This window comes from Rattus norvegicus, chromosome 10 (genome assembly GCF_036323735.1).
Source record: "Rattus norvegicus strain BN/NHsdMcwi chromosome 10, GRCr8, whole genome shotgun sequence".
Lineage (NCBI taxonomy): Eukaryota > Metazoa > Chordata > Mammalia > Rodentia > Muridae > Rattus > Rattus norvegicus.
In genome coordinates, this window is record NC_086028.1 from 107,142,501 (window position 1) to 107,157,678 (window position 15,178).

The following is a 15,178-nucleotide window of genomic DNA, read 5'->3' on the forward strand; positions in this document are numbered from 1 at the left end:
GCTGTGACTACATTCAATCCAAGGATAGCATGTCACCGGTCTGTTCTATAAGATAGGTTAGGAAGGCCTGAACAGGGAGCCACCTTCCCCATTAACCTAGAAGATGCTAGGGTCTAACTGCAGAGAATCATGATGTCAGGACCCTGAACTTCAAAAGGATCCTGGGATTAGGAAGGTCAGGTGACTGCAAGTATAAACGCCTGTCTCTGTCTTGCCTTTACCCTTGCAGATAACTAGAAAACACGAAGGAAATGGGCTCCCATAGAGCACACAGGAGCAGTTGTCATGGTGTTTGTGAGCTGTGAGCTGACCCTAACGGGCTGAGAGCTGTGTGATCCAGAGAACAAACATGAGCATGAAGCCTAGGGAGAGAAATCCTCACAGGAGAGGATTTCTACAAGGCATAGAACACCCCCTTCTCTGGTACTCTGCTGGCCCCTTAAGGTACACTAGTTCAGTGAACATCCTGAGTCTCTGTGCTGAGATGGACATCCTGTGGCCATGACTTCCTAGAACTAAGACAAGTCATGGGCTAAGTTATAGTGCTCCAGGCTTGACACAGCTCAAGTTGATCAATTTCCCACCACTGTGCTTTGGCCCTAAAGTGAGATGAACACAGCTGCTTACCTCACAACACCCAAGAAATAGGGAAGAGGAGGAGCCCAGGAGAATGTGTAGCCTCCAAGGGCATGTTCCCATGTACCTACTCTCTTTAACCAGGTCCCACAGTCTCTACCACTTCTTAATAATGCCATCAAGTTATGAACCCATCAAGGGGTTAATCAATCCATTGATGAAGTCCAACCCTTCAAAATCCAGTGACCTCCTCAAAGCCTATCAGCAGGCAAACAAGCCTTTCTCAATGACCTTTATAGGACATTTTGCAACTAAACCCTAACAAGGATTTGAGCTCAGTCTTGTCCAGCATCTTAGTCAGCAAGGAATCAGTTCCTAGAGCTGGGTGCTCATGAGGACCTCAATGTCTTCAGGCTCTAGGCCTGGTGTTCTTCCATGGTCTACACAACCAGGGACACACTTTCTAGATAGGGTAAAATGCTTCTTTATGACCAATTTCCCACTAGGCTCCCAGGTCAAGAAGTACCTTCATTTCCACCGACTGTCATCTCCTCAGGGAGAGGCTGTGAGGCTTGGCCATGTGGAGGACCAGACTACAAGGCTCCACCCTTACTCCAGCTCCTTGTATGTTTCCACAAGTGTCTATCTAGTAAGCAGAGCTGGCCAGTCATTGGAGTACCAGCCATAGGAGCAGGGGAGAGCCCCAGCAGCTGCTTCCAGCCACACAGCCATCTTCTGGAAGCAACAAACATATAATGAGTGTGGATATTAACATGGTGGTGCACATTTGAAACTACAGCCACTGGGAGGCTGAAGCAGAAAGCTCTTGAATTTGAGGTTAGACCACAGTCTGTATAGTGAGACTCTGTCTCAAACAGCAAAAACAAGAGCTGAGGATATATCTCAGTGGTAGAAAGTTTGCCTAATATGGAAGAGGTCCTTGACTCGGTCTCCAAAACACACACACACACACACACACACACACACACACACACACACACACACACACACGGGCACTATGAAAAAGCTACTTTGAAACAAAGTAATATTTTTAAAAAATTAGTTAAGTCACCAACAATGTTACTTCCCACAGACAAACCACTGGACCTTCTAGACACAATGTTATTTCCCACATACCAACCATTGGGCCATCTAGATATTTTCTTGCACTTCCACCCCATTACCTCTCTATATGGTCTCCCGGCCACAAAGTAAGATTATATATAGATTATTATATAGGAGATGCAATTTTTAACATTACAAACATAACATTGTAAGAAACTGATACAACTTGTAGTTCTAAAATATACTTTCTTTTGTTTTGTTTTTGCAGACAGGATTTTTCTGGGTAGCCCAGGCTGTCCCGGAACTCTCTCAATAGACCAGTCTGGCCTCCAAATCAGAGCCTGCCTCAGCCTCCCAAGTGCTGGGATTAAAGATGTGTGCCACCTCTGCTCAGTTTAAAATATACTTTCTTATAGTTTGGGTAATATTCTTCAATTTTTCAAGGCAACAGTAACTTTATAATGCAATTAAATATGTGTTTATATGTAGATATACATGTGATTGTGTATCTGCATATATTTTGTTTTAATTTTTAAAGGTTTATATCTTTATATATTTTATGTATGAGTACTTTGTCTGCATGAATGCTTGACCACCAGCAGTATATATCAGACCCTATTATATATATATATGGTTGTGAGCCACCATGTGATTGTTGGGACTTGAACTCAGGCCTCTAAAGAGCAGAACTTCCAGTGTTCTTAATTTGTGAGTCACCTCTCCAGCTCCTCTCTATATAAGTTGAATTTCCTCTAATGTAGTGAAGAGTAGTGAATGGGTAATAATGTCAATTATTAGAAATAAAAGGCTATTAGAGATAGTAGATAAAACTGCTTTCATGTGGGGCTGGAGAAATAGCTCAATGCTTAAGAGCCTTGGCTTCTCTTATGGGGGACTTTGGTCCAGCTCCCAGGACCCACATGGTGGCTAAAAAATTACTAACTTTAGTTCAAAAGGCCTGACACCTACTTCTAATCACCATGGTCACTGGATACACACAGTGTACAAACACATGTACAGGAAAAAGACCCATGCACATAAAATAAATATAAATAAATCTTTTATAAAAGTTATTTGCACATCTATCTTTCTTCTTTGCAGTTTAGAAAATGTTACTGGAAAGACTGGATAAAGGCAATGAAAACAGATGACTGTGGCTAAGCTCCTGTGTCACCTGAGGTGACACAGTCACCATATGAGCAGGAGAGCCTAGCAGGAACACTCCAGTGGTGAGAGCCTTAAGCATGAGGCTTACTCTGGAGAAGGTCCTGGGAGAAGGAAATCCCTTAGTAAGGTCCTGGTCAGCGGAGAACCACCTGGCCAAGGGGTCCCAGTACTAAGCTGTAAGAAGAAGTGGTCTTTTGGGGATCCAAGTTCTCAGTTCTGCTTTCATGAGAGGAGTAAAACCTGGCTGAGGGTGTAGCTCAGTTGGCGAGGTACTTGCCCCAGCATGCACAGAACTCTGAGTCTGATGCTCAGCCCTGCATAAACCAGGAATGGTGGTCTATGTCTTATGCTTCCAGCGCTCAGGAGGTAGAGGCAGAAGCATTCTCAGGGTTCTCAGGCGTGGTACACATGCCTTTGATCCCAACACTCAGGATGCATGCCCTTAGCTGCATAGCAAGTTCTTGGCCTGCCTTGTATAACTCTGTCTTTTAAAAGGGGGAGCAATATCCCTTTTCGGGGTATTTCCACATGCGAATGTTACCACTCTAGATTTCCTGTCTTCCTGGATTTCCGGAATGTAACCTTATCTGGAAATGGAAAATAGGGCCTTTTCAGATGTAGCCAAGGTAAGGCCATGATGAGTTAATGTGGGCCCTGCATCCAGTGCCTGATATGCTTAGTAGTATAAGAGTCGTAGAGATCTGGGAAAGCCATATGACAACGCAGGCAGAGACTGGAGCCAGCCTGCCTTATGCCAAAGAACTAAGGATTAACAATACTAAGAAGTGGGGTAGCAAGGAAGAAGGGTCCTCCCCTCAGGCTACAGGAGCAGGGCTATCTGACACCTTGATTCTTGGCTCTGCTTTTAGCTCTTGGAGAAAACCATTGCTGTATTTTAAGGCCTCATTAATATCACTTGTCACAGCAGCTCGGGAACCCTTCCTCCACTGGCAGCACGTGAAACGCCCACCTCCCCCCCCCAACTCCTTCAGCAGCCTCAGGCTCCAGGGAAGACATCACAGGCAAAGGACACTGAAAACACTCCTTTGCAGGTTCCTCCCACACCAGCCATTTGGCCTCCACATGTAGTCTTCTGGTATTGATTTCTGCACCATGCTGAACTGACTCTACCCAAACCCCACAGTCAGCAATCTCCCCAACATACACTCTGACTGGAGAAACCAATTTCATCTCTGGTTAGATGTCATTAATCTAAGAGAGAACTGTGTACTATTCATAGTAGTCAATGAATATTTTCCTGTCAGGATAACACACTTTTGTATTAATAATTAAAAGTCTACATGTCAAGGCCAATTACTGCTTAATATGGGTATTTATGAGTCTTTCTCTCTAAGCCTGCCTTTTTATTTTTAATTAAGCCAATCAAACCAATCCTATCACAAGCCACAATATAATTAACAGACTGTTAATTCAAATGTCATGTTTGGAGGAGGGTAATTAACCAGTAACTGCAAGAGGTTGGAATGCACAGTACATACAATGTAGCAAACGTTTGAGATCCATTTTACCTCAGGCCCAAAGCTGGAGGAGCATTTGTGAGGGCCTATGTAATTCTTTACCAACGACATTATAGGATTCTTCCTAAGACATGACCGTCAGCATCTAGTATCAGGTAGACCCTGGTGAGACCATAGCATCCTGGACTTTGACCTGGCTGTCAAGCTCTGGTACTAACACACCAAGGGAGCATCTCTCTACTTGGGCCCCTGATGGTGCAAGTATACTCTTGTCACCCTCTCAGCTGAGGCTAGCGACAAAAATTATATGTCAGTGTCCTTGTTAGTAAAGGGTTCAGGACTCAACTGTGACCTGGTGGAGGTTTGAGTTGTATACAATATGTTAAGAGTTTAAAATCAGTGTGCTGGAGAGCTGGCTCTCTGGTTAAGAGCACTGGTTGTAGCTTGGCAGTGGTGGTAAGTACCTGTGATTCCAGGACTCAGGAGGGAGAGGCAGGCAGATCTCTGAGTTCGAGGCCAGCCTAGTCTACAGAGTGAGTTCCCGGACAGCCAAGGTTACACGTAGAAACGAAACAAAACCAAACAAAACCATACAAAGCAGAGGATCTGGGTTCAATTCCCAGCACCTGTACGGTAACTCACAACCATCTGTAATCGCAGATTCAGGGGACTCAATGCCCTCTTCTGGCCTCATCAAGCACTGCATACTTGTACACAGACACACATTTGATGTCAAACACTATTACCCACCGAGCCATCTAGACAACCCCAAAGTCCAAATTCTTATTTCCTGGATGTAAAATGTCTAAGATACCACAAGATCACCACAGTTCTGGCCATGTTCAAACAGTGGTTCTTCGTGTAGATTGTTACAGCATATAGGAGGAAAAGCCAGACTTGCAGGAGACTGTCCATTTAGAAGAAAGCAACACTAATGATGCCTACGTACATGCTGCATGGCTGCACCCTCGCAGAAAATCTCAACTCGAGTTCAGTTACTCTCCCGAGACATTTTGGTAAGGTACACAATAATGGTTTCCTGTCTGGGTGTCAACTTTTCAATGAAGTTTTAATTGTGGCGAAGAAGGGAATTTAAGATCTACACCAGCCGTAGTGGCACATGCCGTTCGTTAATCCTAAAACTTAGGGGACAGATGCAAGCAGATCTCTATGAGTTCAGGGCCAGCCTAGTCTTCACGGTGAATTCCAGCCAGGGTTACGCAGTGAAATTCTGTCTCAAACTAAAACAGCAGCAACAACTTAACCCTCGACAAGAGTTTAATATCACAGAATGCAAACCCAGTTAAGAAAAAAAAACAAACCCAAAGCATACGGCCATATTCACCCATAAAAGAAAAATAATTCTGTAGGCTGGTAAGATAGTTCAGTGAGTGAAGGCGCTCGTCACCAAGCCTAATGCCTCAGAGTCTATCCCTGGAGTCCACATGGTGGAAGGGACAGGATCAACTCCCATACATTATCTAATGTCCTTAACACACATGCCCTGGCATACATGAGAAGTAAATCAAATGTCAATAAAGAGTCATGCTGTGGGAAAACAAAGCTAAAACCATCCTAATTACCCCGAAGACCATACACATAGTTCCATCCTGATGAACCTCTGTAAATGTCAACAAAACTTTTTAAAAATTACTTAGAGGGTTGGTGAGATGGTTTGGTTAGTTACGGGTATTTGTTCTTCCAGAGGCCCCAGCTTCAGTTCTCAGCACCCACATGGTGGCTATACAACCCCGTGTAACTCCAGTTCCGGGAGATCCAATGCCCTCTTGTGATCTCTGGGCACAGCAGGAATGTGGTACACAGACATACATGCAGGCAAAATGCCCATATACATTTTTTTTAAGAAGAGAAACCTTTTGTCCATTCCACAGGGGTCAACAGTATACCAGGTATACTAGACACCTTGCTGCTTACAAAACAAAGGGAAACACTCCACTCTATCAACCTCACTGTCCACTATCTTGGAGACGGTGTAGGCCGGGTGGAGATGAGACGACATGATGCGGACACCTGGAGATGGTTTCCTGGATTCCCTGCACTGATGCTTTGCCCACACCTCCAAGTGATAAAGAAAAGGCCGGTGGTGAGGCCCAAAGTTCATCACAGAATTCTAAACAGCCTTAAAAGGGTAAGACCAGACTGAGACAACACAAAACATGGAGACATTCCATAAACATTTTTTAAAAATAAGACTTGGAGTCTCATCATCTCAGGCTACCCTTGAACTTCCGATCTTCTGCCTCTACCGCCTGAGTGACAGGAAGTGTGTATTAGTACGTCTAGCATACGTAGTGTTGAGGATTGAACCCACAACTTCATGCATGTTTAGGCAAGCATTGTATCTACACAGCCAGTCCACATACCAAGTCCCATATAAACTCTTTGGACATTTATTTTGAGGCTGGAGTGATGGCTCAGATAAAGACTTCAATGCCCGAGTTCCATCCCCAGGATTCACATAGTGGAAGGAGAGAACTGACTACTAAAAGTCGTGCTATACATATGAGATGTCGCATGTGTACACACTCACAGGCATACGCACACACACATGGGAGAGGGTGATGCTATGTTTGAGCACTGCCTAACACTCAGGAGGCCCTGTGTTCAATACCAGTACCACAAAAAAGACGCAAAATGCAGCTTTATTGTTTCTTAAGCACACAGAGGCATTTCTGAACGTTAAAAAATTGCATTTAAAAAATTCATTTTATGCTTATAGGTGGTGCCACTGCCGGTAAAGCAGTAGGAAATCAGCCTCTCCTCAGGGAGCTTCTCCAGAGAGCATGGGCTCTGGTTAGAACTCTTGAGTTCACGCTAGGAGGCAATGACTTTATACAACATGTTTTAAGCCTTAAAGAGGTTGCCATGGGAAACCAGCAGGGTAGCTCTTTAAGTGAGCTAATGTACGGTTGCTGGCGGAACAGAAAGATGAGGAAACACACGGGTCTGGGAGGAACATTTGTCAGGAGCACAAAGAAAGGGGAAAAGGTTACAATTGAGTCACAGGGTATAGAAGCCTTAACTCTCCTTGCCTGGCGGAGAGAGGACTTTCCTGAACATTATCTCTTAGAGACAGAGGTGGGGACCTAGCACAGCCTGCTGAGCCAGCCTGCCTACCCACATCCTTTCTCTTCCACACGCCATGTGACCTTAAGGGCATTATTCACCCTCCGATAATATAACTTCGTCTCGTGAGATGACTCTTGCACACTTTCAAGACACGGAAATTATTATTACCTCTGTATTATTACACAGAAGTGCTTCTGTGTGCTTGAAAACAATAAAGCTGCATTTTGCATCTCTGTCTGTGGTACTGGTATTGAGCACAGGGCCTCCTGGGTGCTAGGCAATGCTCAAACATATACACGGAGATTTTCCTGAGAAAAACAGCTAGAGATGTAACCAGGAAGATAGGCAGTCAGAAAACATGACATGCCTGATTGGTTGCCTGGAAACATTTGGGAAGCAACAGATGTAGTATCCGGGTCTGTTTAATCTACTACCCTTCCTCACCTCTAATGAAATTCACGAAATGCAGAAAAGCCCTCAGAAGGTCACAAGCTGCTGTGGGAGGTGTCACCAGCTGGGACAATGAAGAAACCTGTGTTGGGATGGGTATGAGAAGAAACGTGTTGTGGATACTGACCCTCTTCAATTCCATGCCTGCTTGGAAAAATGAAGAACATTCCAGAAGGGCTGAACTGGAGACATGTTTGCTAGACCGGACTGAGAACCCTGGGCGGGGGGCCAGTGCAGGAGAAAAATCACCATAGTCACTACAGGAATGGAAGATAGCTCCCCCAGGAAACAGACACCATAGTAAGGCTAAAGGACAAAGGATAGTAAAATGTCCAAGATGACAGATGGGAAGGTTTATCCACGCACGGTTAGGATAAGGAGAACATGCACCTCACAGGAATCCTTCAGCAAGACAGGAGGAGATCGCATGACTGACACGTGCTCAGGGGGAGACAAATGGACTGCTGTAGTATGAATGAATGTCTGCAGTGGCCTACACGCTTAAGGTTTGCTCTCAGGGTGACAGTTTGGCAAATGGTGGAACCTTTGAGAGGGCTGCTGTGAAGCCTTAGGTCACAGTGGGACCTCAGCCCCATCTTCGTTCTCTGTTCGAAGAGCTACAGGGCTTTCCTCCTTCCCCTGCTCACATCATGATGTATTTGCTGCCTTGCACCAGGCCCCAAAGCACAGGATCATGAGTAAAACCTCCAACACTGTGAACTAAATAAGCTTTTTTTCCTCCCTAAAGTGAATACCCCAGATATTCTTCAAAGAAACGGGAAGTTGGCTAACATAAAGACCAACTGCTCACACCCAGAGGGTACGTCAAAGGCATGCCTGTCAAAGATGTAGCACAAAGGAAGAGAGTCGTCTCTCCAACTGTATAGCTGTCAGAAAAGTAAAAGCTGGATGTTGGTTCCTGTGTTCGTTGTTCCAGGTTTTTCTGTTTTTGTTTGTTTCGTGAGCTTAACACGAGCTTGAATCATTTAAAAAAAAAAGAGAGAGAGCCTCAACTGGAAGAATAATTCCATTCATTAGGTTGGCCTGTAGGCAAACCTGTGAGGGCATTCTCTTGATTGACGGTTGATATGGAAGGGCCCAGCCCACTGTGGGTAGTGCCATCCCTGAGCAGGTGGCCTCTGTATATACAGAAATCACATTGAGCAAGCCGGTCAACAGTGTTCCTCCATGGCGTCTGCCTTCATTCCTGCCCTAATTTCCCTTCATCATGCACTGTAAGCTGTAAGATAAAATAAAACCCTTCTCAAATTGTTTTTGGTTGTGACGGTTATGACAGCAAGAGAAAAATAAACCCAGGCCACATTCCAACCGGAAGGCAGCCATCAGTATCAAAGGCAGAAAACAGAACTTTCAGAGGGGAACATAGTCATTGTTTGGCAATCGGAAGGCACTTGTTACACGCGACTCCGTTCTAACCGTGAGACACCGGCAATTTGAATTATGTTAAAATTAGAGTCTTCTGTTTGTCCAAAGTCACTGCTAAAGACTGACAAACTGGTACACAGAAGAGAGTCGCTATGTGCAAGTACCTGACAGAAAGACTCACGGGCAGATTATATTTTTAAACACAAGACCAAGACCAAAGCCAAACAAGAAAAAGACAAAGACTTGAATATTTTATTAAAGAAGAAATTTAAAAATAGAAATGTGTTCAATCTCACTAGCCATCAGATAAATTAAGAATCCTAAACAAATGCTTTAATTTTTTTTGTTTGGTTTTGGAGCCCTGATCTCATGTAGTCCAGGTTGCCCTTAAACTTGCTACATATCCAAGGATAGTCTTGAACTCCTAACCCCCGCCCCCCACCGCTCCAACCTGTTCTCTCAAACGCTGAGACTATTGATATATGACATCTAGTCTTTAAAAATAATGAATCTTTTTATGTGTTTGGGTATTTTGTCTGCACACACACACACACACACACACACACACACACACACTACATGCATGCCTGGTGACACAGATCCCCTGAACCTGCAGTTACAGACAATTATCCGTTGCCATGTAGGTGCTGGGAATTGAACCCAGGACCTCTAGAGGAGCAGCCAGTTCTCCTAACCACTGAGCCATCTCTCCAACCCCTTGCTTTGTTTTTTAATATGGTGTTGAGGATCAAGTCTATGGCTTCATGTGTATTAGGAAAGCACTCTGCTAAATGAGCGACATCCCCAGCCCTTCCAAAAGAAATAATAAGAGGGGCTGGAGAGAGGGCTCAGCACTTAACAGCTCATGGTGCTTTTGTAAAGAACCTGGGTTTGGTTCCCAGCATCTACATGTAGCTCACAATTTTCCATAATTCCATTCCTAGGAGATCCAACATCCTCTTCTGAAATCTAAGGACACTGGCCATGTATGTGGACTATCTACATACAAGAAGGCAAACTACAAAAAAAAATTTTTTTAAATCTAAAAAACTAAACAAATTGGAATAGCTAAAACGTAAAAGGAAAGTAGTAAGTGTTGGCAAAGGTACAAGTGGTAATTTACAGGTACAAATGTAAATTACAAAGTATTTAGGAGTAAGTACCAAAGTTAAATGTATGTGTAAGTGTCCATATCTGTTTCTGTGTGTGTGTGTGTGTGTGTGTGTGTGTGTGTGTGTGTGTGTGTGTGCGCGCGCGCGCACGCTTATGGCAACATAGATGCACATATGGTAAGCACATTCTGTCTGACTAGGCTACACACTCAGCCCTATACATGTCTCAAGCTCAGCACTGGTAGCATAAATAAAAAAGACATATATTATGTGGGTACAGCAAAGAAAACCACTGTAACCAGTAACTGGAAACCACATAAATTCCCATAACCAGGAGGATCAGCAACCATAGTGTGGCCATACAAGAGATTTACAGATAATGAGAATAAACAGCAATGACCACATATACAGTGTGAGAACCTCACAAGCATACAGGAGCAGGAGAGACACTCGGAGGAGCACACACTGTGAAATTCTCTTCTCCACAATTCCACCCAGGCAAGAGTGATCCATTCTGTCAAAATCCAGGACTGTGATTATGCTGAGGGTATGCTGTGACTGGAAGAGGAAACATGGGCTTCAGGAGCCTGGCGGTGTCATGTCTTAATCTGGACTCTAGTGACATGATATGCCAGGTTTGTGGAAATCCACTGAACTATGTAATAACAGAATGTGCACCATTCTACATGTATATTTCACTTCAAAAAGTTAAGAGGAGGGCTGGAGAGATGGCTCAACGGTTAGGAACACTGACTGCTCTTCCAGAGGTCCTGAGTTCAGTTCCTAGCAACCACATGGTGGCTCCCAACCATCTGTAATGGGGTCCGATGCCCTCTTCTGATGTGTCTGAAGACAGCTACAGTGTACTCATATACATTAAATAAATAGATGTTTAAAAAAAAGTTAAAAGGGAAAAAAAAAACATGCCAAAGGACCAAGGACCAAAAAAAAAAAAAATCCACTCTGACCACTTTGACAACAGAGCAAGTTAATAAAACATTAAGTTGGTATAGTACGAATTCAAAGAGGTTTTCAAATCTTGGAGTTACAGTTGTGAGCTGGCATGTGAGCGCTGGGAATTGAACTCCAGGACTCTGGAAGAGCAGTCAGTGCTCTTAAGCACTGAGCCATCTCTTCCCCTCCCCCTTTCCTTTTAAAGACTCATTTATTTTTAATTTCTGTTTATGAATGATCTGTTTGCATGCATATATGCACAGCATGTACATGTATGGTGCTTACAGAGGTCAGAGGAAAGCACCAGATCCCCTGGAACTAAAGTTATAGGCAGTTGTGAGTTCCAAGCAGCAAGTGGATGCTAGAAGTCGAACCCAGGTCCTCTGGAAGAGCAGTGAGTGCTCTTAACTGAACCGTCTCTGCAGCACCTCAAGGAAATTTTTAATGAAATGTAAAAACTGAATGAAAAAAGGAGAAAATGCCAAAGGATCTGAAATGATATCATTCCTGAATTAACAACTACAGAAACAACTGTACACCGCTTACTAAAATCAAAATGCTCAACAAAGGAGGACAAGATACTCATGAAAAGCCAGGTGAAAGAGACAAAAACAGAAAGAGAGAGAGAAGACTAAAACAAGGAGAAAGAGGTGAGTGCTTACGGAAAATACACTGTGATGTCTACCATAAACGTGCAGGGCAGAACAGCAGACCTCTTGTCAATGTGCATGTTGAATCCTCACGATGTGTGAATGTTAGGGTACTTGGCAAGGAACATTTAAGATTGCAACGGAATGAAAGGAGATACTGTCCCAGATTGTTGATGTGGACAAAAATTATCACTGTGTCCTCTGAAGTGGAAAAAAAAAAAAAAAGGAGGTAAGAGAGCTCATGCTAGAGAGAAGGGACCTGAGAAAGATCACTGGCTACCAATGTCTCTGAAGACAAAGAAAGGGGCCAAGAACCCTGGAGTGCAGGGAGGTTCTGAAGGTTGGAAAAGACAAGAAGGTGCTTTCCTAGAGTTCCATGTAGAAATGAGGTCCTACTTACACCAAACCGTGTAAAGAGTAAATTTCTGTTGTTTTAAGCCAGTTTGCAGTCATTTTTCGTGTAAAGAGTAAATTTCTGTTGTTTTAAGCCAGTTTGCAGTCATTTTTCGTAACAGAAATGAGAAATTAACACAAAGCAATGGGAGATATTTTGTGGACCTAAAGCAAATTCCTCAAAACTAAGAAAGTATTCTTTTATCTAGGAATTCAGAATATATATCAAAATTTTTGAGTCATGGCCTGATTGAGCAAGGTAAGGCAAGGAAAAACAGTCTTCAAAAGATTCCTAAAGAAAAGGCAAATCGCCCATTTAGAAAGTCAGATGACATGATGTTTTCACCATGACAACATAAGATACCAGAAAGACAGTGAACGAGTTACCAGGTATTGAGGGGAAAAGAGCAGTATAGTCTAAGAACACTGTGTGCAGCCGAAGACAATGTGTTTTCAGAGCAAGCAACTTGAAAAGGTTTTTAAATTGAAAGGTGAAGCAGCATTGTAAGGAACTCAGGAGTAGCTATAGTTAAAAGAGTTAGCCAGGGGTTGGGGATTTAGCTCAGTGGTAGAGCGCTTGCCTAGGAAGCGCAAGGCCCTGGGTTCGGTCCCCAGCTCTGAAAAAAAGAACCAAAAAAAAAAAAAAAAAAAAAAAAGAGTTAGCTAGCGCTGAATTCATTTAAATACTGCAGGAGTACAGAGCACTGATCTAATATCTACAAAACAGAATTAGTGTTTCGAACCTCTGCAGTATGGAAATTGCAAAGTGGGTTACAAAACCCGGACATGGATGAAGAGAGTGGAGCATGAAGCTGTGAACACCTCACTACCAGAGCACGGAGAGACCCTCCCCGTGACACGTCACAAATGATGACCCAAGCTTCTTAATGTTTGTCTCTCCTCTACTTGTTTATTTTCCTGCTCTTTATCTCTCCTCCCTATTTTACTCCCTTCCATTCGGTTTTGTTTTCCCCAGACAGGGTCTTATATTGTAGCCCAGGCTAGCCTCAACCTCACAGCAATTTTCCCCCCTCTGCTTCTCGAATGCCATGTTTACAGGTGTGAGACCCATACCTGGCCTGCTCTTCTCATGGTCTTTTCTTAGCCCTTGAAGAAATAGGTAGTAAATCAAAGGCCACAAGTACGGCATCAGTCCCCTGCGATCTCTTACACCATGTTGACAACAGAATACATAGGAAAGCAACAGAAGTGCAGTGGCCTTGCTCAAGCCAATCAGTAGCAAGTCTGTTCACACGTCATTAACACCTTTCTCTCTGCCCACATCAGTCATCTACTGTGAGACTCACCTCCCCTTTTGGAGCTTGTTAAACATTTTACTCTTTTGCCTCTGCTGAAGCCCGAGCGTCATTGAGCACCGGGACCTGGAGACACGACTGTGTACACGCCCTTGCTCTCTTGTCCAACAGAGCTACACCCTAAAGGAAAGGTCTAAATCTGTGCTGTCCAGGCTGGCAGTTACTGGCATTGGACCACACAGTTTTAGGCCCTTGCTAGACCTTGTGGCATTGCCAGGGGACTGGAGATGCAGGAAGCAGTCTTTAAGTCCGGAGAACAGAGGGTGGCAGGCATCTGGACAGGGTCTGTATTAGAAAGGTGGGTTGAAACCCCCACAAATGACACAATAGGGAGTCATAGAAGTCTGTACACAGCCACAGTCTGAGGGTTGGATCACTACGTGACTATTCTTGGATGTTATGCTCAGGATTCTGCCACTCTGTCTCCTTCCTCTGGGGTGCAAGGTCTCAAACCTCAAGCTTCTAGGACACACACAGCTCGCTGCCCTGGAGCCTGAGACACTTTGGTCTCACCTGTGTCCAGTCTCCTGGACTCTAGCCTTTTAACTGGGTTCCTTCCTACACCCTAGCCAACTCTACAGGGTCACTTAGACTCCTCCTCCTGGAAGTCCTGTCCATTAGGACACAGAGCTTGGTGCTTGGAATCAAAGGCTGGAGTCTAGTCTTTCTACTCTCTGCTTGCAGTCCCACGCACCAAAGGTTATAGCCTCCGAGACTGTTGTCTCCTCTGCTCCATGGTCCGCTGCCTCTCTGCCCACGCCTCCCGTAATCCCACGCACTTCTCCCAAACACGTCGCTCGCACCTGCGATCTCCCTTAACGCCCACCCTGAGCCGCTTTGCGGACTCCGCCCACAGAGCGCAGTCTTCCCCAGCATGCGGGACCTAGCTCTACCCAGCCGCTCTGGAGACTAAACCCACGCTGGAAAGGCCGCTCGCACCGACACCCCAGCGCTGCAACTCCGGGTGCTATAGCCGCGCTCACCCGCCGGGTGGCCGTAAGGAGATTCGGCTGCTCCGTCCTGCAAGCTGGCCAGGATCTCTCCCTTGCCCACGTCGCTGTCGCCCACCAACAGGAACTTAAGTAAAAAATCGTAGGCCCGCACCGGGCTGCCCAAGGAGCTCATCATGCCGGCCCAGCCACCCCGCCCATGCCGGCCCCAGGCTGCGCGCAGGCGGCGGAGGGTCCCCGAGCGCCGCGGGTCCCTCGAACGCCCCACCGGCCGGGGGCGCTTGACAGCTGCAGAGCCCCGCCCACCTTACCTCGCCATTGGCGAATCTCAGTTGCTGAGGTGTATACACATGCTCATTGGTTAGCAAGCTCGCCCATCTATTTCTTAACGCCTCCGCACCACGCCCACCGCCACTCTTGGGAGGACTTGTTGCCTAAGCCAATGGAGGTCCTAAGGCCGAGCCAGAAGAAACAGAAGGCGGGAGAGGTCTGCTTCTGCAACCAATAGAAGACAGGCATGGCGATGAGGGGCGTGGCTAGTGTTTACTCCCTCCCCTGTATTAGTGCATAACAGGAGCTGGCTCCAGATTG

The 15,178-nt window shown here is 45.1% G+C and overlaps 1 protein-coding gene across 1 annotated transcript in view; it reads right to left on the reverse strand.

Annotated features, from left to right (window-relative positions):
• The window catches only part of Rab40b (Rab40b, member RAS oncogene family), a 27,575-nt gene extending 12,700 nt beyond the window's left edge, over window positions 1–14,875 (reverse strand). The window contains 1 exon segment of the mRNA NM_001107076.1: window positions 14,621–14,875. Within this exon segment, the coding sequence (NP_001100546.1) occupies window positions 14,621–14,765 (145 nt within the window). The 5' untranslated portion in view covers window positions 14,766–14,875.
• Window positions 14,876–15,178: the final 303 nt, after the last annotated feature.